The sequence below is a fragment of the Chionomys nivalis genome, chromosome 8, assembly GCF_950005125.1.
Source record: "Chionomys nivalis chromosome 8, mChiNiv1.1, whole genome shotgun sequence".
NCBI classification, from domain to species: Eukaryota; Metazoa; Chordata; class Mammalia; order Rodentia; family Cricetidae; genus Chionomys; species Chionomys nivalis.
Window position 1 is genome coordinate 73462459 of NC_080093.1, and position 27207 is coordinate 73489665.

The following is a 27207-nucleotide window of genomic DNA, read 5'->3' on the forward strand; positions in this document are numbered from 1 at the left end:
TCAGCTTTGGAGAGTTCTAGAACATTTCAGTATAAGGAAGCCAGCTCTTGCTTTCCTGGAGATATTGACATCTTGAGGAGGGGAGTGTTCCTTGCATCTGATAAGTAGAGACCAGAGATGCTGCTAACAACCACAGTGTACAGGACAGCCTCCTGCAACCCAGGACTATCAAGTGTCAGCAGTAAGAACTGTGGTGTGAGTGAATAGGGGCTGCCTGTCAACACCCAAGAGCTGTGAAGTTTCACTGCGGTTTGCTTTTCCTACCTCTGTACACACACCACACATGGAAGAAGCTGGATTTCTCCTTAAGACCTTTTGTCTCTGCTTTGACAGATTGAGCGGCGCCTGGACACTGTGCGGTCAATGTGCCACCATTCGCATAAGCGTTTGCTAGCGTGCTTCCAGGGTCAGCATGGCACTGATGCCGAGAGGAGACACGTGAGTAGTAGCTGCATCTTGGAGCCACATTCAAGTGACAGTTGAGTGGTGCACCAGGAAGCTCGTGTCTGTTGCTTTGTTAGTACCAGACATCACAGAAGGAAGAGCTAGCCTAGAAACATCTGTGTCACCCTTCTTCTGTTTCCCACAGTTACTTACAGGGCATCTAACCATAAGGTTTCCCCAGCCTTGCACAATAGTTAGGATTCTGCAATTATGTAAATGGAGTGGACATTTGCATACACCTCTGGGTCCAGGAATGCTTGCTTTGGTCTGCCTCTCAGACAGACCGAGTCATTGCTTCTGTTCCCACTGCTCCTCTTCTAGCTTGGCTTCTGCTCTGCTGACCTTCCATCCTTGTCTCCGCCCTCCTGTAGCTGCCTTGCTAGTCAGCCCTGTGACTCTCGTTGTGGATGTCTTTAAAATTCCTCAACCCTGCCTCATCCCTATCTGCTCCTTAAGGTGAGACCTGGTTATCCTGAATACCCGAACTGAACTGTGTGGGCTGTCGTCCTGGTCCCCGCTGAACCACATTTCCTGCCTCCAGTTTTCATCCTTTCTAGTCAGGCTTCAGTCTGATTATCAGAGTCAGTCGCCAAGGTGGGAAGATACTGAATATTCTGTGCTGCTGGCAGCGTACCTGGACACAAAAAGGTGTCCAAAAAAAACGAGTGGGACCTCTCGAGGGACTCTGCTGGTTACCATTGCCTAGAATACAGTCAGACTCTTTGGCATGTCTTAAGCTCTTTGTATTCTAATTCCATTTTGCAGCTTTTTTGTCTCTTGCTTCCTTCATTCCCACTGCAGTCCAGCCACATAATACCAGCAATCCCTAAATATAGCATTGTCCTTTACACAGCCATGTCCTATTTGTTTCCATTGTCTTCCCAGCTGCCACACCTAGTCATCAAAAGCAAACAGAATTTTTATCAAATACCTAGCGTGTTTGAGTGCTAGAGATAAAACTGAACGAATGTGCTCATGGCCCAGCTGGGTGATGGATGCCACCACTGAGTAATTGTAAAACAACGTGAATAAAACGTGCATAGGATGCGATGGGAGGGCTGGGGACAGATAGCAAAGGAAGTAGTCAGTGCCTGGGCTGTAGAGAGGAGAATTACTGGTAGCCGTGGGAACATGCCAGCAAGAGGAGCAAGGGCTTCATCCTACTGTCTGATACCTTAGTTTGTTTTTTGTTTTTATATACAGCTTCAAGCAATTGTGCCAAATAAAAGGCCCTGAGGAGAGTCAAGAAGAGTTGCCATGACAGTATGAGAAAATAGGAGTCCTCAGGAGAGCATATGCTATGGAAAGGGACTCCAGGAAGCAGATAGCTCCCAAGGGCATAGCAATAGCTCCACCAGATGGGAGGAGACAGAGGGTGGGAGGAGAGATGGAGAGCAGCTCTCTCAGCTCTGTGAGCCTGCGTGGACATAGCAGGCTCATGGAGTGAGCCTTTAAGAGCGCTCAGCTGGCCTTTCTGTAGTTGCCATACACATCATCAACGGAGAGCTATTCAGTTCCTCCCTGATGACGGGAAAGCTGTTCGCCCCGGAAGCTGAGCCTTCTCTGTGGAGTTTCATTAATAAGATAACTCGTTCAGCAGCATTTCCTTGTTATGTGTTTCAAGAAACAGGATCACCGCTGTAGAGTCAGGAATCATGAATGGCACCTCTAAAATACGTTCTTTATGATGTTTTTTCCTCCTAGACCCATGGAGTTCTAGAATTGCATGAAGTCTGTCTCTTTTGATTACTATGTTTATCTTACATTTCATCTCTTTTTGAAAAGAGCTCACCCAAACCTTGAATTATCCTTAGTCATGCTCAGATCTTTCTGTTCTGAGAGCATGGCAGCTAGTGGTGGTCTTCTTATGGTTGCTGGGAATCAAACCCAGGTTGTATGGAAGAGCAGCAAGCGCTTTTAACTGCTGAGACATCTCTCCAGCCACGTGGATAAACTTGAATTCAGAACGCGCAAAAGAGCATGAGTGAAGTTTGTCCCAGTCCTGTTTCTCCCACCCCCTCCCTCCCCCAGAGCACCACTATTGGTACTTTCGTGGATGGCTGTCTAGAAGGACTCCCAAATGGCACAAGCCAATGCATTCAGGCAAGCAGGCAATAGGCAGTGTCTGACTTCATGTCCTCTTCACTGGGAAGGCAGAGTGAGGTGGTTTTGCAGAATGCAAGCGCCATGTTGTTAGAAGCAGCCTCTGTTACTTTCCAGGCCTCTTCTCTGTGTGCTCTGAGATAATGCCAGTCAGACTGGGGCTGTGCTGCTGATCAGTAGTGAGGCCTGCACTTCCGCGCTCTGGGAGGCTCCCAGCTAGTCATTTCACCTCTGGATCTGATTCCCCTGGTCAGATGATCCTGTTGCTGATAAAGAACAGATCTCTGATGGAAAAATGATTGGCTTTGCTTAGAAACACCACAAAAATTGTTCAACTATTTTTAGATATTTAAAGCTGAATTTTAGGATTATAGCCAAATCCATACCCAGATTAAGAATGTTCTAGCTTAAGTTTTGAAGTTGAACATTTTATTGCATTTACTTGTGATGATATTTAGAGAGCAAGTTCTGTTCATAGAACACAATCTGAAACCCTGAAACTCTGCTACCCAGCTGATAGAGTGCTGGCTGGCCTGGCATACATGAAACCCTGATTCAGTCCCTAGCACCAGACTGGGTGTGGCAGTTCTTACCTGTAATTCTAGCACTCTGGGATGTTGAGACAGAGGTATCAGAAGTTCAGAGTCATCATTGGCTACATAGTGAGTTCAATGCCAGCTCAGGATAACAGGAGGCCCTGTTAACAAACAAGGGTCAGCAAGATGGCTCAGCTGGTAGAGGTGCTTGTTGTCATGCTAGATGACTTGAGTTCAGGTCCAGAAGGCTACAGGGAGAAAGGAGAGAACTGACTCCACAAATTGTCCTCCGACTTCCACATTGGCATCAGTGCAGGTATACCCTCCCACACACCGCAAATGAATTATTTTTTTAATGATTTTTATTTTTAATTAAATTAAAATCTAAAATCCAAAATGTTTTGAAATCAAAACCTTTATGAGTACAGATTTTGGACCATTTCACATTTTAGATTTTCATGTTCAGGATATTCAATCAGTAAAGGCAGTGCACCTATTCCAAAGTCTAAAAATCTGAAACACTTGTGGTCCCAAGATTTCAGATAAGTAATACTTATCTGCACCTCTATGCACCTGATTAATTAGTAACAATAACAGCAGCAGCAACAGTAGCAGCTGCTGAGCCCCAGGTGAGCACACCCCTGTGGGAGCACTCCCCGTGTGCTGAGCACACCCCTTATGCTCGCTACTCCCCATGTACTGGACACACACTACATGCTGGCCATTCCCCATGTGGGAGGCACACTCCATGTGCTGAACACACCCTGTGTGCCAGGACACCTGAGTTAATTTAGTCCAAGGACAGCCGCAGGCTGAGCTACAGGGACAACTCTTTTCCTTCTGTGGATTTCCTGGAGGGCAGGGGTACCCAGAGTAACTTGAAACAGACCAATGAGAATGGCTGTGAACTGCAGATAAAAACCCACCTTATCTTTGCCTTCCAGAAAAAGCTTCCTCTGACAGCGCTCGCCCAGAACTTGCAAGAGGCTTCAGCCCAACTAGAAGAGTCTCTTCTGGGGTAAGAGTGGTGCTCTGGAGAGCCCTTGGCCCAGAGTCTGGGGGAAGTGCACAGCTGTTGTGTCTGGCAGCCACCATAGGAATTGAGAGCACAACAGTGGGGTCTCTTCCATTAGGGGAGCAGCACCCAGGGCTGGGGTGCTGGGAATGTCTTTCTCTATTAGGAGTTTGGATGGAATTGGGTAGAAAAGGAACCATGCACAGGGAGTCGGGATGTGTTCCCCATGTGTATGCATGAACTTGTACACTTGCCCATGACAATGTAGGCTCTGAGTTAGTATTGACAAGTCCTTCTCGGTCCTTCAGAGTCACTGACTTTAAGTATGGCCATCAAAACACAGAAGGTGGTGGTTTCAAAAGAATGCCTTTCCTGAATTATATGGCTTATGTGGTAGTTGTTTTATCTTCAAAATGTTATGTCTAGTTTATTTTCTTCTTAACATATATTTATTTTTAATTGACACATATATAATTGTATACTTATAGTCTATGGTGGTATGCTATATAATGATTTTATCTGGGTAATTAGAATGCTTATCACCACACATGTGTGCTCACGCACTTTGTGTGTATGTTTAGAAAATCTTAAGTTTTTTCTTCAAGATTTTTTAAATTAAAACCAGTGCACATCTCCATCTTTGCTTCCTTGTGCTGATGTCATTCTCCTCACAGCAGTGAGCTGCGTACAAGCCCAGTCTGAATTCTCTCCAGGTATTAGTTCACTTAGCCTTCAGAACAACCTAGGAAGTAGGCAGTACTAACGTTTCCATTTTACAGATGAGGGATGCAGGCAGGAGAAGGGCAGGGAGACTGCCTGAGACCACACAGCTGCAGAGTACAAAGCCTGCATTCAAACTCTTCAGCTTGGCTGTGATACCACAGCCACCTCTCACCACATCACACCCTTTCTGTAGCCAAAAGAACTCCACTGGAGGGTCATGGTGCAGAAGCCAGGCAGGAGGGAGGCATGAGCTAATGGAGTTACATATTTGCACATATATTTGGGGCTATATCAGCTGTGTATTTAAAGAAAACAAAAAGGAAGTATGATGTTTGAGCGTGTTCTTGGCCTATTTAGTCAGCCACTTCATCTGCAGTTGAGAACCTTGTTTTCAACCTTGTGGTGCTGGGGAGAAACCCACATCTACACTTGGTAAGCTGGAGACCCAGTTTTGGTGTTAACTCTAGAGGAAGTGTTGCTAAAGCCAGATGCAAAAACAGACACACGTAGTGAGTGACCTTTTGCACATGTTAAAATTTTTCAGGGTGTTTTGAGAACACTCTTTTCACCTGACATGAGAACCTGATTCTTTGAGCTGTGGCTGCACTGCACACACATTATCTCCCTATGCAATAAGTATATGCCAGAGACAGTCCTCCCCTCCTCCCTTCAGAACTGAGGGCATCAGTGAGCCACCCTTCAGTCTCAGTTCATTTCATTTAAAGCATAAATCTGGACTTGTATTTTAGGTGATGGCTCATGTGTATACATCGTAATGGCTGCATTGGGTAGTGCCCTGCTATGTTCCTGTCATAGAGCAGAATGCAGCCACGCGACCACTTGGTATCTGTTTATGAGTGCATGGTTGTTGTTTGGTGTCTTGTCTCTAAAGGAAGATGCTGGAGACCTGTGGTGATGCTGAGAACCAGCTGGCTCTCGAGCTCTCCCAGCACGAAGTTTTTGTTGAGAAGGAGATAGTGGACCCTCTCTACGGCATAGCAGAGGTGGGTTCTTGTGCTGCCCGGCCTGATAGGGATCAGATAGTAAATGGTTATTGTGGGCCTAGAATTTAAATCAGCATCAGCTTTAATGTAGAACTCTTTGGGGAAGTAAGGGAAGTTTGCGTCTTTGGAAAAAATAAAAAATAAAAATCCATTGTAAATAAGTTTTCTTTTTTGAAGAATTCATCTAAAATCCCCAGGTGTAACTGTATGATCTGTTCTTCCTTCCAGGTGGAGATTCCCAACATCCAAAAGCAAAGGAAACAGCTGGCTAGACTGGTGTTGGACTGGGATTCAGTCCGAGCAAGGTAAGGTGACGCTGTGAGATCAGTGATGAACGCAGCGGAATTCTGTCCTGTGATCAGCATTCAAGCCTGGCAGAGTCAGACAGACACCTCTGTCAGTGGCCAGGTCACAACCTGTGTGTACCTCCTTCCAAGTATGACAGTGGGGATATTGTTAGAACATTCTAAACTAAGGCTCTTAATTAGGAAAAGGGTTGGCGGCTGACACTTCCAAGATCACAACTCTCAAGACATTGGAGTTGAGAGATAATAGATCTGTGATCCGGACAGCTTATGAGGTCTTAAACCTCCATGATCAAGAAGGGAAGGACTCATGAACGGAACACTGTGAGTTCCTTATGGCTCTATGCAGAGTTGAAGGCATCTCTGCCAGCAATGCCTCGGGAGTAAGTGGCTGGAAAGGCCAGGATGGGGTTGATACAAGCACCCTCTGTTTCTGTGAAGAGGATTGTTTCACAGACAGACTGAGACCAACACATGCTGGCTGTATGATTTACTCCATGCCCTAGAGATAGCAGATGGCAGGACCAGTACTCTGACGGAGAGTTCTGCTGTGGCCTTGTCATGTACACATGTGTGTCTAGAGCCCTGCAAGACAGCGAGACCAGGAGTATGCCCCCCTACATATGTTTTTAGTCAGGAGAAAGAATGTCTGTTGCTTAGTTAATTGAGATGTGTGTGCCCTTCACGTGCTTGGCTAAGCAAAACATATAGGTTTATCTGTCAGGACATGAACATCTCAAGCACATGTGCCCTAGGATATCCAACACTCATTCTTAGTCATACTCACTTAGTTAACTGAAGTGGGTATCAGAGAAACTACAGTGGATGAGTATTCCTTGTTTGCCTTTACTTGTTCCTGTGGCTCTGCTGAAGGAAAATGGAATCAAATGCAGTGAGAGTCTGTGGTACATGCTCTGCAAGCAGTTGTGCCTATCCCCTCCTTTTTGGTTTTTTTGTTTTGTTTTTTGTTTTTGTTTTTTGTTTTATTTTGTTTTGAAGTTCTGGGACATAGTCTCACGTAGCTCTGACTGTCCTGGAGCTCACTATGTATATCAGGCTGACCTCGAACTCAACATAGATCTGCCTGCCTCTGCTTCTGGGAGTGCTGGGATTAAAGTATGTGCTACCATGCCTGGCTGCTTGTCCCTTCTTTTATTCCCTATCTTAGTTCTGCAAGATAGACAGTATTCATCAGCTTCACCTAATAGATGAGACAACCTAGGCAGAGATTAGATGCCAGGATACACAGCTACATAAGCTGGAACTGCTCTGCAAACAAGATGTCACACTCCAAATTCTGTGCTTTTCTCAAGCCCAACACTGATAGACATGGGAAGCTTTCTGTGCCTCATACTGGAAGTAGGTACAATATGGCATTTGCAGGGCAGGGCAGCAGAATGGGAAACTTATAAAGTTGCTAGCGTAGGTTTCCATGCTGTGTGTGCATACTATTGATATTTAAATATTCAAGAAAACCATACATATCTATATTCAGAGGGTCAAAGCATATTTGAAAACTAGAAATAATGTTACAGACCCATTATTTGCATCTGCCCCTCTGCTATTCCTATGTGTATCTGAAATGCTTTCATAGCTACAGGCTTGACGTTCTAACTTTTGCTGCTAAGAACAATCACAGGTCTCACATGGTCACATGGTGCATCATATGGAGTCCTCAAGAGCAGGGACTTGTTCTTAGTATATAGGGAACATTCCAGATCAAACCAGAAGAGGGTGCCTCATGGCAAGGACTCAGTGATTGGACCTTGCAGAAAAGAAGGTCCACAGATTATGTTCCAGCAGCAGTGCTGTGTGACATAGGATATTCTTGGCTATGCCACCCCCAGCACCACAGGAGTCCTGCCTGTGGAGAAGCCAGTGCCTGGTTTTGCCTGTTTCTGTTCTGGAGGCCACACCTAGGAAAGAAGAAGGCCTTCTGGAGTCTGCTTCCAGTATAGGGGAGTCAGCTAGGGAAGTCTCTGTCTTCAGGGCCTGCCTCCTGGTTAAAATTGCGCTGCTTCTTCTCAATCTGGCTCTTCCTGTTTTGCAGGTGGAACCAAGCACACAAGTCTTCAGGAACCAACTTTCAGGGGCTTCCATCCAAAATAGACACCCTAAAGGAAGAGATGGATGAAGCTGGGAACAAAGTTGAACAGTGCAAGGTATGGGAGTCCCTTATCGGGGGAGACCTTCAGCCGCCTGTTGTTTTCTGTAAATCATAGGCAAAACGTCATGTTATAAATTCTTCAGTGTTCACCTAGTTCATATCAGAATACTGTGAATGATATTGAAGAGTAGTTTTTATTTTGTTATTATTTTTATTTACTCTCCTCTCATATATTACATCCTGACCACAGGTTAGTTTTTATTTTCTAATACTGTACATTATTTTACAATCAAATATATATATATATATATATATATATATATTTATTTATTTATTTTAAAATCCAAGTGGGGTCTGGAGAGATGCTCAGTGGTTAAAGAGTCCATAGTGCACTTACAGAGGACCTGAATTCAGTTCCTAGCACCCACATTGGGTGGATCACAACTACCTGCCCCCACTTCCCTGGGGAATCCAGCATCCTCTTCTGGCCTCTGCAGGTACCCACACTCAAACGCTTATACCCATACACAGCACAGTCAAGGAATAACCTAAGAATAACTAAAATAAATCTTAAAATGCAAGTGGGATGTTTAAGGAAAAATTGACTGGGCTTATTTAAAAATAATCAGTTGACAGAGGGAAAGAAACTAAACATAATATAAAGTTACTATTAAAATGACAGATGGCAGTATAAAGACAGCAGTATTATATAGGTTTTCTGATATAAACATGACATCTATTATATAGTAAATTGCTCTTATTTACTTTAATAAGGGAAGGATTTTGTTGTTTTGTTTTTTGTTTGTTTGTTTGGAGACAGGATCTCACTATGTAGCCCAGGTTGTTCTTAAACTCCACTATAGATCAGGCTGACTTCAACTCAAGAGATTCCCCCCTACCTCTTATTCCCAAATGCTGGGATTAAAGGCCTGGGCCACCATTTCAGGCAGTAAGAATTTTTTTTTTTTTTTAATGTTTCTACAACAATTGGTTTGTAATTTAGGAGAATAATATTTTTTTTCTCTCAGAAATTTAATTCCAAAAATACTTTCAAAAACTTTATGCTGGTTATATTATTAAGTGATATTTTTCTCCCCAGGTCTAATCATGAAAATAGATACTTATTCCGCTTCTTTTAGAGGTGCTAAGGAAAGAAGTCTTTGGTGACTCTTAGGATTTTCAATTTTCTTTTCTTGCTGTTGCTCATCTTTTTCCAGAAATACTCATTTCCTCCTAGATTGTGTTGGAACTCTTACATTTTGGTTTGTTTGGGCCATGTTATAATCCCACCCTTAAAATAGCAATTATTGCTGGGCGGTTGGTGGTGCATGCCTTTAATTCCAGCATTTGGGAGGCAGAGGCAGGTGGATCTCTGTGAAGTCAGCCTGGTCTACAGAGTGAGTTCCAGGACAGCCAAGGCTGTTACACAGAGAAACCCTGTCTTGAAAAACCAAAAAAGGAAAAAAATAGCAGTTATTGTTCTCTAAACTGTTAAATACTGAATAAAACAGGTAAAAATGAAACCGTACCTCACAGAGTTGCACCACAATTTTTATGTTTATAAAGGATCATATTTAGCTTAGTAGGTAGAATGCTGGCTTGGTATGCACAGAGCTCTGGTTTCAGTCCCAGAACCATACATACTGGGAGTAGTGATTCTAACACTTGAGAGGTAGAAGTTAGAGGATCAGAAGTTCAGGGTCATCTTTGGCTTCAAGCTTGAGACCAGCATAGGCTACTACACAAGACTCTAACTCAGGGAGAAAGAAACAAAAAAGAATACTAAAAAAATTCATATTCCAGCGAGACTGCTACGAGTGTGATATATTTAGAGGGGCACATGTCCAAACCAGTAGAGAAAGGCATTATCTCCGGGTTCTGGGAACTGGAGGAGTGTCTCATAGGCATTGTTCTTTCCTAGACTTAGCCCGGCCCACAGACACTGCTCCATTCTCTCTGTGTGCTGATGAGTGAATTTACTGTAATTGTTCCCTCTGTTGGGATATAATTCTTTAGAAATACTGTCCTTGAGCAAACTGGGCATGGTGGTGGCACACGCCTTTGATTCCATCACACTGGAGGCAGAGGCAGAGGCAGGTGGATCTCTGAGTTTGAAGCCAGCCTGGTCTACATAGTGAGTTCCAGGACAGCTAAACTACATAGTGAGACCCTGTTTCAAAAAAGAAAAGATAAGCTGTTGTTATGCATGATGGGTATATAGTTCTTCCTTAACTCACCATGCTCCATGCTTAGCAATTTTCTGACCCTTGAGCCTACACAACTGCCACATTCCAGCGTGTTGGGCCGCAGAGGTTGTCCCCAGCTTTAGTTTGTGTGTAGCGTTTGCCTGTTCATTATTTTTCTTTCCTTCCCTTTCTGGTTAGGAGCAAGGCGAGGTCTGAGGAAATCTACTTTCTTGCTTTCTCATTTATTCTAAAGGGATATTTGTTGTTCTTAATTGCATTTCTGAGTAAGAGAATCCTCATATAACTTTGTGCACCTTGTGGTAAAAACAGAAGATAATACATTAAAAAGCTCACTCAAGCTGGCGCGCACACCTTTAATCCAGCACTTGGGAGGCAGAGGTAGGAGGATCTCCGTGCATTCGAGACCAGCCTCAAACTGGTCCGCAAGAGTTAGCTCCAGGACAGCTAGGACTATTACACAGAGAAACCCTGTCTCGAAAAACAAAGCAAATCAAAGCTCACTCAGGCTGTATGTATCGTTTTTCTAATATTTGAGTTTCCTATATACATGTAGAATGTCTATAGACACATGTTTGAAACATTAGAAATGTATACTCAAATGCTATATCTGTCTTTTAAATTTCTATCCTGATGGTATAAGCCTGTAATATGAGCTACTTGAGAGGCTAAAACAAAAGGAGTAGAAGTTCAGGGCCAGCCTGGGCTACAGGAAGTACTCAGGGCCAACTAGGACATCTGTGACACTGTCTAAAAATAAAAGGCAGAAATTGGGCTCAGTGATAGAGAACTTACCTAGAATGTACAAGGCCTGAGATTCGGTTCAGTACTGCAAGGTAATAAAAATAACAGCAATTTTTACATAACGATTATTTACATTAGTTCACATATTAAAAAGTGTCGCTACAGAGTGAAGTCTTGCTTCCATTTCTCCTTCTCTTTGCCCGCATCTACTGCTGCTAACAGAAAACTACTGCTTCTAGCACCCTGGGTTTTTCCATACACATTTTATATTTATATGACAATAGAAATATGACCTTTTCCCTCCTTTTTGTTACCCAGAGCCCAAATGGCAATAAATGCCAAATTATAGTCAATACTTTGATTTTTACCAGCAAATATCTAGGTTTATACAGTCTAGGACCCAAACACTTTTAGGGTGGGTCTTCCTACCCCAACCTGGTTAACATAATCCTTCCAAGGCATTCCTTCAAGGGTGGGTAGGGGGCGGGGCTTGGACGCCTGTCTCTTAAAGGTTTCTGGATCCTGTCATGTTGACAATTAACACTAACCCTTACATTCTGATTTCCTTCCATGCCAATCAAAAAAATTTTCTGTTCTTTTCTCTTTCTGTTTTGGTGTTTGTGTGGTGATAGGTGGATGGGTTTGGAGGTGTCAGAGGACAGTCTTAGGTGTTGCTCCTTGCCTTCCATTCTCTCTGAGTCAGGCTCTGTTCACCACTGTGTACCCAAGCTAGTTGGCCCACAAACTTCCAGAGATTGTCCCGTGTGAGCCACCATCTTACTGTAGGAGTACCAGACTTACAGTTGCAGACATAGTACCCAACTGTACTCGAGTCCTCACCCTTGGGAGGCAGGTGCTTTATCAGCTGAGCCATCTCAAGGGAGGCAGGTGCCTTATTGGCTAAGCCGTCTCACCATCGGGCCTCAGTGCAGTAACTCGGTCAGTAGGCATTTCACCTGTGGCTGCTCACGTCCCCTTTGATCTAAGAAATCCCAGAGGTTGTTGTCAGGTGCAGGTTTCTTTATTGATGTTAGTGACACATCTTCTACCCAGGATCAACTGGCAGCAGATATGTACAACTTCATGGCCAAAGAAGGAGAGTACGGCAGATTCTTTGTAACGGTAAGTACCTTCCCTCGACCAAATGTTAACACCTTATAAAAATTGAATGATTTAAGCGTTACAGAAAGAGTTGATTTTCAGTTTTGCTCAACCATTGTGTCTGTGTCCATCCAATGCTAACGTTACTTTTGTTTTTGAATGTGGGTCTGTTCTCAGTTATTAGAAGCCCAAGCAGATTACCATAGAAAAGCATTAGCAGTCTTAGAAAAGGCCCTTCCCGAAATGCGCGCCCATCAAGGTAATGTAACCTGCGTGTCCGCTGATGCCTCCTCTCGCCCCCCCCACCCCCGCCCTGCCTCTGTTCTTCTTCACCCTGCCTCTGCATGCCTTTCCTTGAGATGAGCCTCTCTGCCTCGCATTTCCCAGCGCAATTTCATTCTTGCTGCATTCTCTAATTTCTTCCAAGCCCTAATTAACACACTAACGGAGCATTGCACTTTCCACCACCTTCCACTGAAGATAAGCAGCCTCTGCTCCTTGAACAGGTTTGCAAACCTCTGCCATCTAATTATCCTTTTCCAGCGCTTGTCTGTTCCATAGAGAGCGTCCATCCCTTTAGAAAATGGATTCCAGATTTTTCAAGGAAGAATTTGACCAGCCAGCGCTTGATGCCACATCAGTCACTGTAATCAAATCACAAGGCCATGGCTGCCTCTTTCTAACCTTCAGTAGAAAGATTCTTTCTTCCATTTCTTGCTCTCTTACCAGCTCTGATGTTTTGTCTGCTCTGCCGAAGCATCTAACTGTTTTGTCTAGCAGTGTGTTAACTCTCCCCTGGTGTGTAGTTTTAAGTTGGGTATGTAAAGCCTCCCCCAATCTCAGTTCTTGCTGTTATTTCTCACTGATTTGCCATAGAATAGTTATCAGCATATGTGGGCAGTTGTTGAGGCAGAAATTATTCTGTTATCTTTGGATTTCTGTATTTGTCTCTTGGTGTCCATGAGGGAATTGGTTCTCTAGAACAAAAGTCCCAACTTCCAAGTCTCTTATGTAAAGCAGCATAGTGTTTGCAAACACCCTCCACACAGTTTTTAATTTCCAGATGACTTACAATGTCTATTATGATAATACAGGGCTACATAAAAATAGCATTGTTTGAGAAATAATGACAAGAAAACGAAGGTCCCTACATACTCGGTTCAGATCAGCCTTTTCTAGCGTCTTTTTCTTTCTTTCTTTTCTCCTTTTTCCCTTGAAGTACTAGGATAGAAAACGGTCATACACATATGAGGCGAGTGCCCTGTGCCCACAGCCTTTTCAGAGGCTTTTGGTCTACAGTTGTTGACTTTGTTAGTTCACAGTTACAGAGAGCTGACATTCGGACTGTACATCCCCTGTGGAGCCATTGAGCTGGTACTGCAAGGGTATCTGGCCAGGCGCTGAGTGTGGCAAATGTGTGGTATTCATAAATGTGTGTGCAGCGGGCCCCTAGAGAATGCCATGTGTTCGCCTAAGTTTCAGGAAGTCCTGATGAGTTAGTTACTCTGTGTGGATTCTTTACACTGTGGACTCAGAGCTCCTAGCCTGACTGCGAGCATAGGGTCTGGAGCAATGCCGTGTGCGGCGCAGTGTGTCTCATTACCTGGCCATTCTTTCCAGGACGGGCTGCCCTTGCTTCCTAAGTCATGGTTTCCCAGTTCCTGGGCAATATACAGATTCTCAGCAGAGTGTTGAGAGCATGTGTGTGATGTCCACTGCTGGTTGGGCCCTACATGGGACAAGATGTAGGTGTCATTCTGGCCTTTGAATGGTGAAAACTCTGTTGGGAAGAGTTGAATATTAACATAAGCAAGAAGGCTGGATTTCCCTGTTCAGTGTTCTTCCTCAGAGAAATATACAGAAAGTCAGGGGAGCAGAGGGGAGGTCAGGACAGAAGAGGCAAGGCTGGACTGTGACAGGCATTGCTGTGAAGAAGCGTGCTCTGTCTTTCCCAGGTTACTCGCTCGCCTCTACCTGCCTTTGTACCTACCTTTCTTTTGGGCCCGTCTTTTCTTCAGTGGCCTTCTCTCAGAAAGACTCAGCATATCTTTACAAAGAAAAAAAAATTATGCAGTGGGAACTTTCTGCCCCCAAACCTGGAGAACTCCAATATCCACCTTGTTGTCCACCTTCCTACCCATAACCCTTTGCAGTTTGGTTTCTGTGCCCACTCCACCATTAAAGGAAATTACAGTTCCCCAAGGAACAGCAACCTTTCCCCCAAATCTTGGTGTTTGCCACAGCCCAGGTGAGCACTGAGGACATCTTCTTCCTGATTTCATTCTTCCTTCCTGGTTAGGATTCCATATGTCTTTGATTCTGTACCACCCAGCAGTCAGCCTTTTCTGAGGTCTGTTCCCACTCTTTTGTTCTTCTTCTCCTCCCTCATCTGGTTTTTCTTTCTAGACATTTTGCATCTTGACAGCTCCCTCCCGCCCCACTTCACTGTAAGCATCAGTTAGTTCCCTTGAATCTGTGCTCCTTTGCCTTTGACCGTAGACAGCACCCAAGACCTCCTGCTCAGCTGTTTTTCCCTCCTTGTCTTCTCTTACTGGCCTTTTTCACAAAACTCTGCAACTGTGAAACCTGAGAGCCATCACTCTGTCCCCTTGCCTACCTATGACTGGGTTCTGGGTAGTTGGCACTGAGCTCCACCTTCCTTCTGTCCCACCAGCCCCCTGCACTTTCATTTCCTTGTCCCTTAGTGCTGTTCCCAGCCAACTCCCTTACATGTGCTTGTCTGCTTCTTGATGCCCTGCCTCACTCACTTCCTTTGAGGAGCCTTCTCTAACCACTGCAGCCAGCACTGAGTGCTTTGTCTCTCAATTGCTGTCACATTGATGGTCTACACCAGAAGTCGCAAACAACCATAGCTCATTCAAATTTATTTTAAAAATTAGTTACCACCATTGAAAGACCAGACACTTTTTAACAGTCCTGGCCTCAGGCTTCTCGTCAGCATTCAAAGATCTCAGCACAGCATGCTTTCCACTGTGGAGACCTCCATCCAGCTCTCAGAGTGGCTGCAGCCAGAGCCTCTCCAGCCTGGCCCAACAACTGCGTTTGCGACCCTCGTCTATACCATTGATCGCCACGTCTTAGCATTATGTCCTGTCTGTTTAATGGCTGTTACATGTTTATGTGTCTGTCTTATGTGTCCTTCATAGCTCAGTTGCTCTTACTGTGAAAGTGTGTGTTGGGGGGGGGGGTCCTTAAGAATTTTGTGTGCCTGCTGCAATACTTGGCACAAAGTAGGCCTGTTGTTTGAAGGCCAGCTCTTGAACTGGAACTTGCCTTTGGAATTGTGTCTAGGTCAGAAGGTTCTCGTTTGTTCCCCCCGCTGCTGACACTCCACAGTGGGTGGTGAGCCATCCTCTGCTAGTGTTTACTACAGCATCCCAAGAGAGGACGGAGGGTGGCCATCTCTCAGTGTTATGGAGGTCGCAGTTCTTGTCTTCTCAAAGAAGAGTGGAGAGACAGAAAAAGCTTAAGCAGAAGTTCATTTGGCAGGATAGGCACTCCAAAGAGAGATTGCAGTGGGCTGCCTCAAAGGCAGGAGGCAGCACAGTGGGCCCTGTGCCATTGGTTTTAAAGTTCTAATAAATATTTATGAGGTAGGTGGTATATTTATGGGGAAAGATGACCCTTTCTCATCCCAAATCATGGTGGGTTGGATCTCCCTTTTATGGTTCTTTTTCTGATGCTCTGGACAAGTTCACCAAGGGGCAGAGATGCAAAGCCTTTGTTGGTGCACGTGTGTGGGGAAGTAGTGTTCTGTGTAGCGGTCATGACCCATGAGCAGCTTCAAGGACATTCACCACAGGGCATTCTGACTGACAGGAGACACAGCCACAAAAATGCTGCTGCAGTTCTCTTGGTTGCCTCCTACCTAACTCCCTTTTGAGATTGTTCAAGGTTCATGATTGAACTCATGACTCTCAGTAAAGACATTTTGCTTTTTTAAAAGTTGGGATTTTTAGTTTGAGGGCTGAGACCATAGTTTTATAATAGAATACAGAGACAGGAAGCAGGAGTTAGGCAAGGCATTGGGCTCCTTCCTCCCAGCTTGTCTGTCTTCTGTTTGACGTTAGTGTCTAGGGTTGGACATGTTGTAGAAGTGATTATAGGTACCATATGCAAAACTTCCAAGTGCCTGTCACGTATCCACTAAGAAAATGGTCTCATGACCATTTTGAGCAAGGTTGACCATCAATGCTTTAAGTAAAAGGGACAGAGTAGATAAGATCTAGACTTCTAGACAACTGTCATAGATCTCTGTCTTGTGGGACAGGACTGGTCCAGACACTTTTATCTGTTAGAAAATTCCCCGGGACAGGGCTAGGACATGGCCAAAGGTGAGAAGCTGAGAGTGGCATATACTTGGTCTGTGTTTTTATTCGCTGTCTTCTGTCTCCACCCCTTTCTCTCATCTTTCCTCACTTCCTCTTGCTGTCATTTTAAATTTCCAATCATTTCTTAGGCCTGTGCATCTGTGGTGTTTTGTTTTCTCCCTTCCTCTCTGTATAGGTGGAAGGAGCCCCGTCCCACGCTTGGAAGGGAGGGAAGTGTCCCTGGACAACCCTGTCCAGATCCAGCCCTCCAGCAGGGTGGTGATGGGAGGGCCATCCATCAGAGACTGGGGAGAATGTGTGCTCTTCCTTACTGCACAGGCTCATGTGCTGGTTCCTTCTTTGGTTTCTGTGTGCTTTCCAGACAGCACTAGACCTCTGCAGTGCCCACAGGCGGGCCAGGCCAAACAAGCACCTCCTATTCTGATTTAGCAGGTCCATGTTCCAAATTCTGCTATGACTGCTTCATCGTGCAGGTTTTTGCTGAGCTGCCTCAGATCTGTAGTGTATGAAATGGGGCCTGTGACCCAAAAGTCATAAAACACTGATGCCACCATCAGCACAGCCTTTAGCCCAAGTTGCCTGGGAACCACGTACATCAAAGTTTTTCTCCTCAGAGGTTTCTAAAGTAGACACAGGTTAGCGGACAGTATTGCATACCACAGTGTGTTTTCTCCTTTGCCTTCCCCTTGACCTTTTTTGGTCTTGATGACAAACAAAAACTCCTATTTGGAATGCCAAGGATTGTCCTTTCACGTGATGGAGTCTCTTTCTTGTCTTCTACCCATGAGGCCAGCCCTGCGTTGTGTGGCTAGAGTAAATTTCAGTAAAGACGGTGTGCTCAGATGTAGCCTGTATTTTAATGCAAGGCTCTGGCTCCACAAGTGTTCACTGTGTGTGGTACAGGTTCAAGGCCACCATCAGTATCTCCCCTGGGCAAGTCGTGCCATAGGGTGTGCTAGGAGCCTCTGTCCCCCAGTGATTGCCCTGGCCTGATACATGGGCTGTGCTCACTTATGCTTACAAATGTCTGGGTGTTTCTCCTTCCCCCAAGTCCCAGCCACCAGTCTACAAAGGAGCCCTTTGGTTCTATGGAAAGAAAATTCTCAGGGATTCATGAGGTGGTCAGAGGTCTTACCAACTCTTTTCTGCTCTAGATAAGTGGGCAGAGAAGCCAGCCTTCGGTACACCCCTGGAGGAACACCTGAAGAGGAGTGGTCGTGAGATTGCTCTCCCTATTGAGGCCTGCGTCATGTTGTTGCTGGAGACTGGCATGAAGGAGGAGGTGAGAGGCACCCCAGGTTCCACCTGCCAAATCATTTGACCCTTCTTCTGTCCACGTCACTACCACCCCCCCCCATGCACTTTTATACTACAGCCAATGTGGAGGTATAGACCATTGGCTTTCAAACCTCTGTCCCCATGATCCCTATTTTCCAATGATTCATGGACCTTAATTTAATAGATAAAGTGCGACCTCACAGAACAGTGCACTCGTTCTGCTTGCAGTGTACTCCGACCTTTTGCCGTCCTGTCTCCTTTCAATGATTTGGGACAATGCTTTGGTGGCTGAGAACATCCATGACCTTTTGTTCACGACAGTCTTGCATTTTGTGTGCTGTGCAGTGGTTTTAAAGGGTACACTTATGTATTGCATTTTATATGATCCATACCAAAAATACCTGCATGAACCAAGCAGGACAGCTCTTATTTCTCCCCATACATAGAAGTAAACATGCAAGGAGTTAATGCCAGGGCAGAGCTAGATCCTTTAAAGAATCTTTTGTAGCTGGGTGATGGTGGTGTATGCGTTTGATCCCAGCATTTGGGAGGCAGAGGCAGCTGGATCTCTGACTTTGAGGCCAGCCTGTTCTATACAGAGTGAGTCCTAGAACAGCCAGGGCTACGCAGAGAAACCCTGTCCGGAAAAAAAAAAAAATCATTTGTTGAAGTCTCACATGCAGAAGAACAGAGGCTCTGTAGGTGAACAACACCGTGAGTTTTCACAGATAAAACTTTGGTATTTAATCCAACCCAAGTTAAGAACATCCTGGAAGCTCTCATGTTGGGTTCTGGTATCTAACCTCAACTTTCAAAAGCCCCAATCCATGCTTCTCAACTGGGCCTGCTTTTGTTCTCCAGCGATTCTTCTGATTGTCATTGACACCTCCCACCACTTCCTTCTTGTTCCCAGTGAAGAATCTCTGGGTGTATGAAGTGTTGAGAAACCTGACAACTTACTGCTTAAGCCTGTTTTCTAAATCCTGGCCCACTGTCCTTTACATACCTTTCTTTCTTTCTTTCTTTCTTTCTTTCTTTCTTTCTTTCTTTCTTTCTTTCTTTCTTTCTTTTTTCTTCTTTCTTTCTTTCTTTCTTTCTTTTTTCTTCTTTCTTTCTTTCTTTCTTTCTTTCTTTGTCACATTGAGGTCAGTGAAAGTGGCATGCAGTCTGGTCTGTTTTTACTGAGATGTCTTTTTTTTTTTTTTAAAGAATAAACTAAATTTGTAAGGTGTAGTAGTCAGTAATCAATGCTCTGACATATAAAAGCTTTTCCAGAGATGGAGAACTAGCATTAAGAAGGTCTGTGTTCTGGTGAAGATCTTTTCCCATTCTGTAGGCTGTTGTTTTGTCTTGTTGACTGTGTCCTTTGCTTTACAGAAGTTTTTCAGTTTCAGGAGGTCCCATTTATTAGTTTTTCTCAGTGTCTGTGCTACTGGGGTTATATATAGGAAGTAGTCTCCTATGCAAGTGCAACATCTTGAAATTTGCAGACAAATGGATGGATTAGAAAACATCATATTGAGTGAGGTAACCCAGACCCAGAAAGACAAATATCATATGTATTCACTCGTAAGTGGTTTTTAAACATAAAGCAAAGAAAACCAGCCTACAAATCACAGTCCCAGAAAACCTAGACAACAATGAGAATCCTTAAAAAGACATATGTGAATCTAATCTACATGGGAAGTAGAAAAAGACAAGATCTCCTGAGTAAGTTGGGAGCATGGGGAAGATGAGAGAGGGTTAAAGGGGAGGGGAGACAAAGGGAGAGGAGCACAGAAAATGTATAGCTCAATAAAATCATTTTAAAAAATAAAAAGAAGGTCTTTGTTCTGCCTGTCACCATACACTGGGCACACACCACACTCTTCATTCCTTGGAATGGTGCTGTGAGATGGGCACTGTGGCTGCTCTCACAAGCAAGCTGAAGATCCCCAGGGTGAGATTCCGCTCTGACTTGATGCTGGTGGCTTTTTATTGTCTTCAGGGCCTTTTTCGGATTGGGGCTGGAGCCTCTAAGCTAAAGAAGTTGAAAGCTGCTCTGGACTGCTCCACATCTCACCTGGATGAATTCTATTCAGACCCCCATGCTGTAGCAGGTAAGCTCCAAGGATTGTCTGCAAACCTAGCTGTCTTTAGTGGGAGCAAGTTCTAGCTCAGACTGCCAGCAGAAAGAACAGCTGTCATTTGAGGAGTGGTTGATCAAGTCATTGATGAAATCTCCTAACCTGCACTGTGTGTGCACATGTATACACCTTTTCTCTTCTTTCTGGGTTCTCTTCTCCCCCTCACTCTCTGTTAAGCAAAGGTGAAGAAGGTAGCTATGACAAACACGGCACTCTTGTTTGGAATGCCAAGGATTGTCCTTTCACGTGATGGAGTCTCTTTCTTGTCTTCTACCCATGAGGCCAGCCCTGCTTTGCGTGGCTAGAGTTAATTTCTTTTCAGCAAAGACAGTGTGCTCAGATATAGCTTTTATTTATTTTGAAGATATATTTCTTCCTTCCTGTCACACCCATGACCTACGTTTGCCTGGAGAAATTTTGTATGTTAATATAATTACCTTAAAGTGAATTTTATTTTCCATTGCTCTCTTGGTGTATTTTTGCAAAGAACTGAATTTCTTTTGCAAGGCTTTATTGTATAAGCACTGCTGCCAGGTCATGATTTGTTCTGTGCATCTTGGAAGACTGTATGTGAGATATTTTTCATTTGCAGAACAATGCAGCTTTGGCCCCCACTGCATGCTCAGAATGTGTTCATGGTTTTAGGTGCTTTGAAGTCCTATTTGCGGGAATTACCTGAGCCCTTGATGACTTTCAATCTGTATGAAGAATGGACACAAGTTGCAAGGTAAGTTTAAAATGTTCAGTTTTAAAAGTTCAAAGCAATGGTGAAATACTGTGTCCCGTTTGTAAGTCCTTGTACTCTGAGGATTCACGGGACACTGAAATACATGCATAAGGATGTGTCCCTGTTCCACCTGCATCCAGAGTGAGCATACTCATTATTGCTACTATAAAGAGCTCACGGACTGTGCTGTTGTTTGAACTAGTATTGCTTCACCGCATTAATGAAGTAGCTGATCTCAAACCCCTCTGTGACTGAGGTCATGTGTTATAGGGTACCTGTGCTACCGGCTGCTTGCAGGTTCAGCTCTTCAGCAATAGAATAAGACCCTTATTTGCAGTAATAGTGTTTTTCTCAGTGTCCACTGTGTGCTAAGCTTTGCCGTACTGCCATTCTTAATAAGTATCGAGCATCCAGAATAGGCACGTATTCTTGTTATCTTCATTGTACAGATACAGGAACTGGGAATTGTCAGAGCTGGCATCCAGATGGAGTCCTCTCTGCCCCAAAGTTTTTACCCATTCTTTGATCTTGTCTTCCACCCTCAGCTTAGCCTGCCTAGTAACAGGACAGTGTATTTCAGATGCCGTCAGCTTCTCCTTGGCCAGCCGGGTGATCCTGTTACTTTTCGCTTCCTCTCTGGATTGTCTGATTCTTCAGTCCTGAGGAAGGACCAACTAGTTTCACCTCTACCTCCGCCCTTCCCCCTTCAGCTCACCCTGTCACTTTCCTTCCCAGCTGACCATGATTAGATAGAGCCATCGTGGCTTCGATGTGACTTCTCAGGGATCTGCGATCACTGTGGGCTAAGAGACTTTCTCCCTGGTAGGTGGTGAGGTTTTAAGTTCAAGGACAAGTTCTCAGTCTGTCTTTTGACTGAGTTAAATGAGTCAGCAGTCAGCATCAATAGGGTTTCTTGTATTGGGTAGTCTCCTCACCTCAATTCTCCTCTAGGTTCCTAGACTCTAAAATTCTTCCTTAATGAGGAGGTGTCTCTCTGCTGGCAGGTAGATGCTATGGTAGAAAAATGTTGGAAAAAGCCATCCTGTTGGCTTGGTAACTGGCCTCTAAAGTATAATCAGGTGACTCATCAGCATTGTGGCTACCTGCTGCACTCTCTAGAGGACAGAGTTGTGACTTTGTAGGTTCTTTTCTTCCCATCTTGTGTTTATGGAAGTTTGTGCATCAAAGCTGTGTAGAACCAGAGCTCTTAAAACCATTCCACACAGGAATTAGCCCCAGCCTGGACTTTGGAGCAGAGTTGACACCAAGAAAGATCAGAGGTCTGGGCTCCTGGGAGCTTGGCTATTGTTCTGTGATCAGGCTGCCTTTATGTTAAGGAACGCTAGGCTTCATAATTAATACACATGTTCTTAGAATTTTCAGTGGTAGGCGTCTGCTTGTGCCAAGCTTGGGGCATTGTGATTTCACAGGATTCTGCCCCTAGCCTTAATAACATTCAACAGAATCAACATTCTTCCCCTGTCCTGTAAAACTTGGTGAGATGAAGTACCTGCTCCCAGTCTAATAGTGTGGAACTGGGATTTGACCCCAAAATTATTTATTTCTCAGATCAGTGCTTTCTTGCAGTTTTGAAAACAGAGACAAGCTTCACTTGATAAAGAACATGCGTTAGTTTTCTGCTATGAGAAATATGTGACATAATCAGCTTAAAGGAGGGCAGGTTTATTATGGTTTTGGGGATCATAGGTTCAGTTCCTGTTACTTCAGACTTGTGGCTACGCCATACATTATTGTGGTAAAAGCCTGCACTTCATGCTGGCCAGTAGACACAAGGTAGGGACTAGAGTTCTAAGACCTCTCTCTAGCATCAAGTCTTCCAACTGCACCCTACCTCAGGGTTCCAGCATCTCCTGCTAGCACCCCACAGACTGTCATCCAAGCCTTTAGCACAGGAGCCTCTGAGAGACATTGCAGATCTGAGCTATGATAGCACATTAATATGGGGATCGATAGTGTGTGCTTTTATCAATTCTTGTGTACATTTCTTTCCTAGTGTGCAGGATCAAGACAAAAAACTTCAATATTTATGGACGACGTGTCAGAAGTTGCCACCACAAAATTTTGTTAACTTTAGGTATGTGTTTGAGTTTGCTGTGTGCTAAGCATCATAGTCAAAAGCTGCCAGGGTGGGAAAGGGTTGTCTTTAAGGTTACAATCCATCATTGAGGGAGGCCAAGACAGGACTCTGGCAGGAACCTGGAGGCACAAAGGAAGGAGAGACTATGGAAGACACTGTGTTATACCTACTCCCAGCCTTACTCTTTAGCTGTCACGTAGCCTGGGCCAACCTACCCAAGGATGACACTATCTGCAGTAGGCTGGGCCTGCCTACATTAGTCATTAATCAAGAAAAAGCACCACAGACATGCCCACAGGCCAGTCCGGTAGATGCTTTTCCCCAGTTATTACCTCTTCCCAGGTATGTCAGGTTGACATCAAATTAGCCTTCAGAGTGTATATGATTCTATAAATGAAGGTGCAGTGACCTTGGAGTAGATATGTTTCTTCCGAGATGACCCTACCTCAAGCATGCTTGGCACATTCAGAAGGCTTTGCAGAATAATACAGAGCTGCTGGGATGGGGTAGGTGTGCCTACCCAGCTGTGTACTGGTGATGCTGATATGTAGATGGTCTGATCATTTCGACACTGCAGCTGTTAGCAGAAACACTGCTATGAGAAGCTTCAGTGGCTGTATATTGTATTTGGAGCCCAAGCTGTCCCTATGTAAATGCAGTTAATCAGTAGTTACTATTTCTGTGCCCTTTTATGTGCTCAAGTCACTGTACAGTGGAGATTATATTTCAGTATGTTATTAAATAATGTCTTTAAGAAAACTTCCCATGGGCAAACTTCTGGGACTGCTGCTTTCCCTTGGACTTCTACAGCCTGGAAGAGGTGTGGAGGAAAGGTATCCCCAGGGAATTGCCAGTTAAAACCAAGCCAAGGGTCCAGCAAGATGGCTCAGTGGGTAAAGGTCCAACAAGCTGAGTTCCTGGGACCCATGAGAAAGAGGGAGAGAACTGACTCCTGAAGGATGTGTCCTTCTGTCCTCTCCTTGTCTCTCCCCACTTCTCCTCTCTGATACACACATAGGAATAAATGTAGTGTGTGTGTGTGTGTGTGTGTGTGTGTGTGTGTGTATGAGATTTGTTTAAAATTCACTTTGCAGGTGATTTGTGTGAAATGCTACCTGACTTGAGCTTAGTTTTGGTCTTTATCTCAGCTATATCTGATACTCCCTCTCCCCACTTGAAGGATTGGCTTTGCCTTGCGAGCTGCTAGTTGATAAAGTATAACATACCTTGTCAGATGGCAGATAATGGGAATATGTTTGGTGCGATGTGGCATCTCAGTTACAGATCTTAGCATGTTGGTGTTTGATCTTTTGGTTTCTTTTTTTTCCTCCATAACCTTTGCTTTTTTTTTTTTTTTTTTTTTTAAATAATGAAGGGCATTTTGATGGTCCCAAGTTCAGAAAGATACACATTGAACAATCTCTTGTCCCTAGCCATCTAGTTCTTCTGAGATACAAAATACAGAATATATAGTTTCTTCAGTATCTTTCCACTCTACAAGAGCCTCTGTGTGTGTGCGTGTTTGTGTGTGTACATGCATGTGTGTGCCCATGTGCAAGTACATTCAGAATACATATTTTTTCTCTATTGCCCACTTTAAAAATAACATTTTCTTGTTTGAGAATTTCATATACACACACACACACACACAATGCATTGTGGTTATACCCACCTCATTCCCACCTCCATCTTCTCCTGAACCCACTTTTGTTTTTAAGCTGGATGATTGTGTACATGGTGCATGTAATCTCTCCATTGCCTACTTTGCTCCATATCTTTGCTTACTCTATCCTGGAGAGTTTTTGATATCACTACATGATTTTTTGTGTTTGCATTGTACTCTACTATAGATCAAGGCAGCCTGAACTTTACCTAGCCTGTTCTTGTGGATGGACACCTTGGTTGTTCATAATGGCTCATTTTTATACTGCTTAGCTTATAACAGCATATGCAGTAATTGGATATTTTCATAATTAAAATAAGTGTTTTCAAATACAGTTTCATTTTTTTAAAACTACTTTTTATTAAGCATATATTAAGCCTACTGTTAATCATGGTATAATTAATATGGGGTAAAGGAAAGACTATAAAGGAAAAATAAGCTAGAAATAGATATGGTTAAATCGATGTGATGATGTTGGTCATGTTTTCTCCCTCGGAGCCTTCAATAGCCTGTTTTGAATAAAGTGCGCGAGAAGTGTGAGCAGCACTGTCCATGAGCTGGGTCCCAGTTTAGCGACAGCCTGTAGTAAGCACCTGAGCCACCTGTGCCAAACTAGGCAGGCAGCCCAGGGACACTCGTAGTGTTTCGGTGATGCTCCTGCCCTTCTGTTTTGTCTCCTAGGTATTTAATCAAGTTCCTTGCAAAGCTTGCCCAGACCAGTGATGTTAATAAAATGACTCCTAGCAACATTGCCATTGTGCTGGGCCCTAACCTGTTGTGGGCCAAACAAGAAGGGTAAGTGATTCTTCTTCACCTCATGCCTAAGCTTCTCCTTCCTGGCAATTAGCATGGGTAGCAGTAGAGTTCAAAAGACACACTCAGACTGTAGGTGACTTCAGGGTGTTCCAAAGTTGCCTTTTCATCCAGCTGGTGTTTTAAGGACACAGCTGTGAACTCGGTGTTGTCTCTGCGCAGCACACACAGAGACAGACATTGTTCCTGTCCTAAGAGAGCCTCATTCCTGAGCAATCAAACAGCCCGTGTGGTTAAAAGCTAGACACACATCTATGTGCATGCAATACAAGGGGGACAGACCTGTGCCCCAAGCCCTTAAGTGTCTGTAGCTGTGCCTGAGAATTAACTGACATAAAATAAATTGACAGAAGAAAAACCTACAGGTTTCTGCATGAAATAGGAAGTGCTGCTAGCTGAGCAGTGTGGTAGTTATGAGCATGTGGCGAGGTGGATTTAGGCTGGACAGTTGAGTGTAGGGACGTGCTAGGAAGATATGGATTGGCCCAACAGTTTATGTGTACAGATTGGCCCTGTCAGCCTGTCATGGGTGGCAAAAATGTTTCTTTTCTTTGATGTGGGGAAGGTGTTCTTCACGAGGTTATCTCCTGCCCTGGGAAAGGAAAAGAAAGCCAGAGCTCCCTCTAGCATCTGTGTTTTCCACGTGCTTTAACCTCAGAATAGCCCTGTACCTCAGGGGTACACATTAGGGAATCCTGTTCAGCCCTTTCACGTTGGCAGTGTAGGTGAACTGATGTGGCAGACTGAGGAGGCTGACGAGCACCCGCCTCAGGGAGCAGCACATGTTCACCTTAGTGAAGGAATAGTTTCCTGCCCCTGGCACTGAGACCAGGGAAAGCCCCATAGGCAGGCAGAGCATGGTGTCTGCCCTTTGAGGATGGCCCTGGGTAACTGGAAAATGCCTCAGATCAGAGGCAGGCTATGAAGGGCCTGTGCGTGCTGCTGGCTTGTTTGGAACTTTCTTTCCTGGGTCCTTTGGGAATTGTCAAGGTTCCTGCTGTGTTTTTAATCTAAAATGTTCCTCATGGGCTCATTTTAAACATTTATTTCCCACTCATGGCACTGTTTTGTGGGGTTTCAGAGCTATTGAGAAATGGGGCATGCCTGGTGGAGGTAGGTCTCTAGGGGTTGCCTTTGAAGGTGATGCCTGCCCCTGGTTCCTGCTGCTGGTTCTCCTCCATATGAACATCCTCCACATAAACAGTTCTGACTGCCGTGACAGTTCTTTCACCTTGGTATAATGGAAACCATGAGCCAAAACAAACCTCTGCTTCCTTAAGCTCTTCTGTCACAGCGGTGTGGAAGTAACTGATACGATCCTAAGCAGAGCGACCTCACAGGGCTGCATTTAGGAAGCTTTTGCTGGCATTGAGCAGTGTGGGTTAAGTAGAATAGGTGGACACAAGAGATCAGCTGGAGAGCAGGTTGTCATCTGCAGATGGTCTTTGTCCTCACACATCATCTTGTGCAGTAAGTGTTATTCCCAGATCCATAGACGAGGATGCTGAGTCTGAGGAGAGCCAGTCTTTTTGCCCAGGGCTACAGGGCAGGGCAGTGGTGGGGTTCAGACACTGGTCAGAGTCTGTGTCCTTACCCGTCACTGCATCATTGCTGCTGGCCTGCTTTGCAAAGACACAGTTCAAATCAGTCATTCCCTTGCTCATGTGTGCCCAGTCTTGTTTTGAAAAATAGTTGTCAGCATACAGTGTAATAAAGCAAAACTACAAATAAGTAGGAAAACAGGCTAACTGCAGAGATCATAGAGCAGATAAACCCCGACCAAAACACCAACATAGAAAGTGATGCAGCTGATTAACTCTGGGGGCACGAAGAATGTTCAAAGGAAAAAGCAAACTTCAAAAAA

At 44.4% G+C, this 27207-nt stretch overlaps 1 protein-coding gene across 7 annotated transcripts in view; it reads left to right on the forward strand.

Annotated features, from left to right (window-relative positions):
• The window catches only part of Arhgap17 (Rho GTPase activating protein 17), a 93111-nt gene that overhangs the window by 43834 nt on the left and 22070 nt on the right, over nucleotides 1-27207 (forward strand). For 6 of the 7 annotated variants that reach the window (XR_009057572.1, XR_009057573.1, XM_057777867.1 and 3 more), the window contains exons 3-14: nucleotides 334-438; nucleotides 4028-4101; nucleotides 5714-5825; nucleotides 6054-6130; nucleotides 8181-8292; nucleotides 12239-12307; nucleotides 12464-12545; nucleotides 17793-17920; nucleotides 19904-20015; nucleotides 20688-20769; nucleotides 22784-22864; nucleotides 25212-25325. Coding sequence is in view for 5 of the 7 variants with exons in the window: in XM_057777867.1 (XP_057633850.1) it covers nucleotides 334-438; nucleotides 4028-4101; nucleotides 5714-5825; nucleotides 6054-6130; nucleotides 8181-8292; nucleotides 12239-12307; nucleotides 12464-12545; nucleotides 17793-17920; nucleotides 19904-20015; nucleotides 20688-20769; nucleotides 22784-22864; nucleotides 25212-25325 (1148 nt within the window). In the remaining 2 variants the exon portion in view is untranslated. Of the gene's footprint in view, nucleotides 1-333; nucleotides 439-4027; nucleotides 4102-5713; nucleotides 5826-6053; nucleotides 6131-8180; nucleotides 8293-12238; nucleotides 12308-12463; nucleotides 12546-17792; nucleotides 17921-19903; nucleotides 20016-20687; nucleotides 20770-22783; nucleotides 22865-25211; nucleotides 25326-27207 lie in introns of those variants that run through there. The other variant, XM_057777873.1, reaches the window with a different exon arrangement.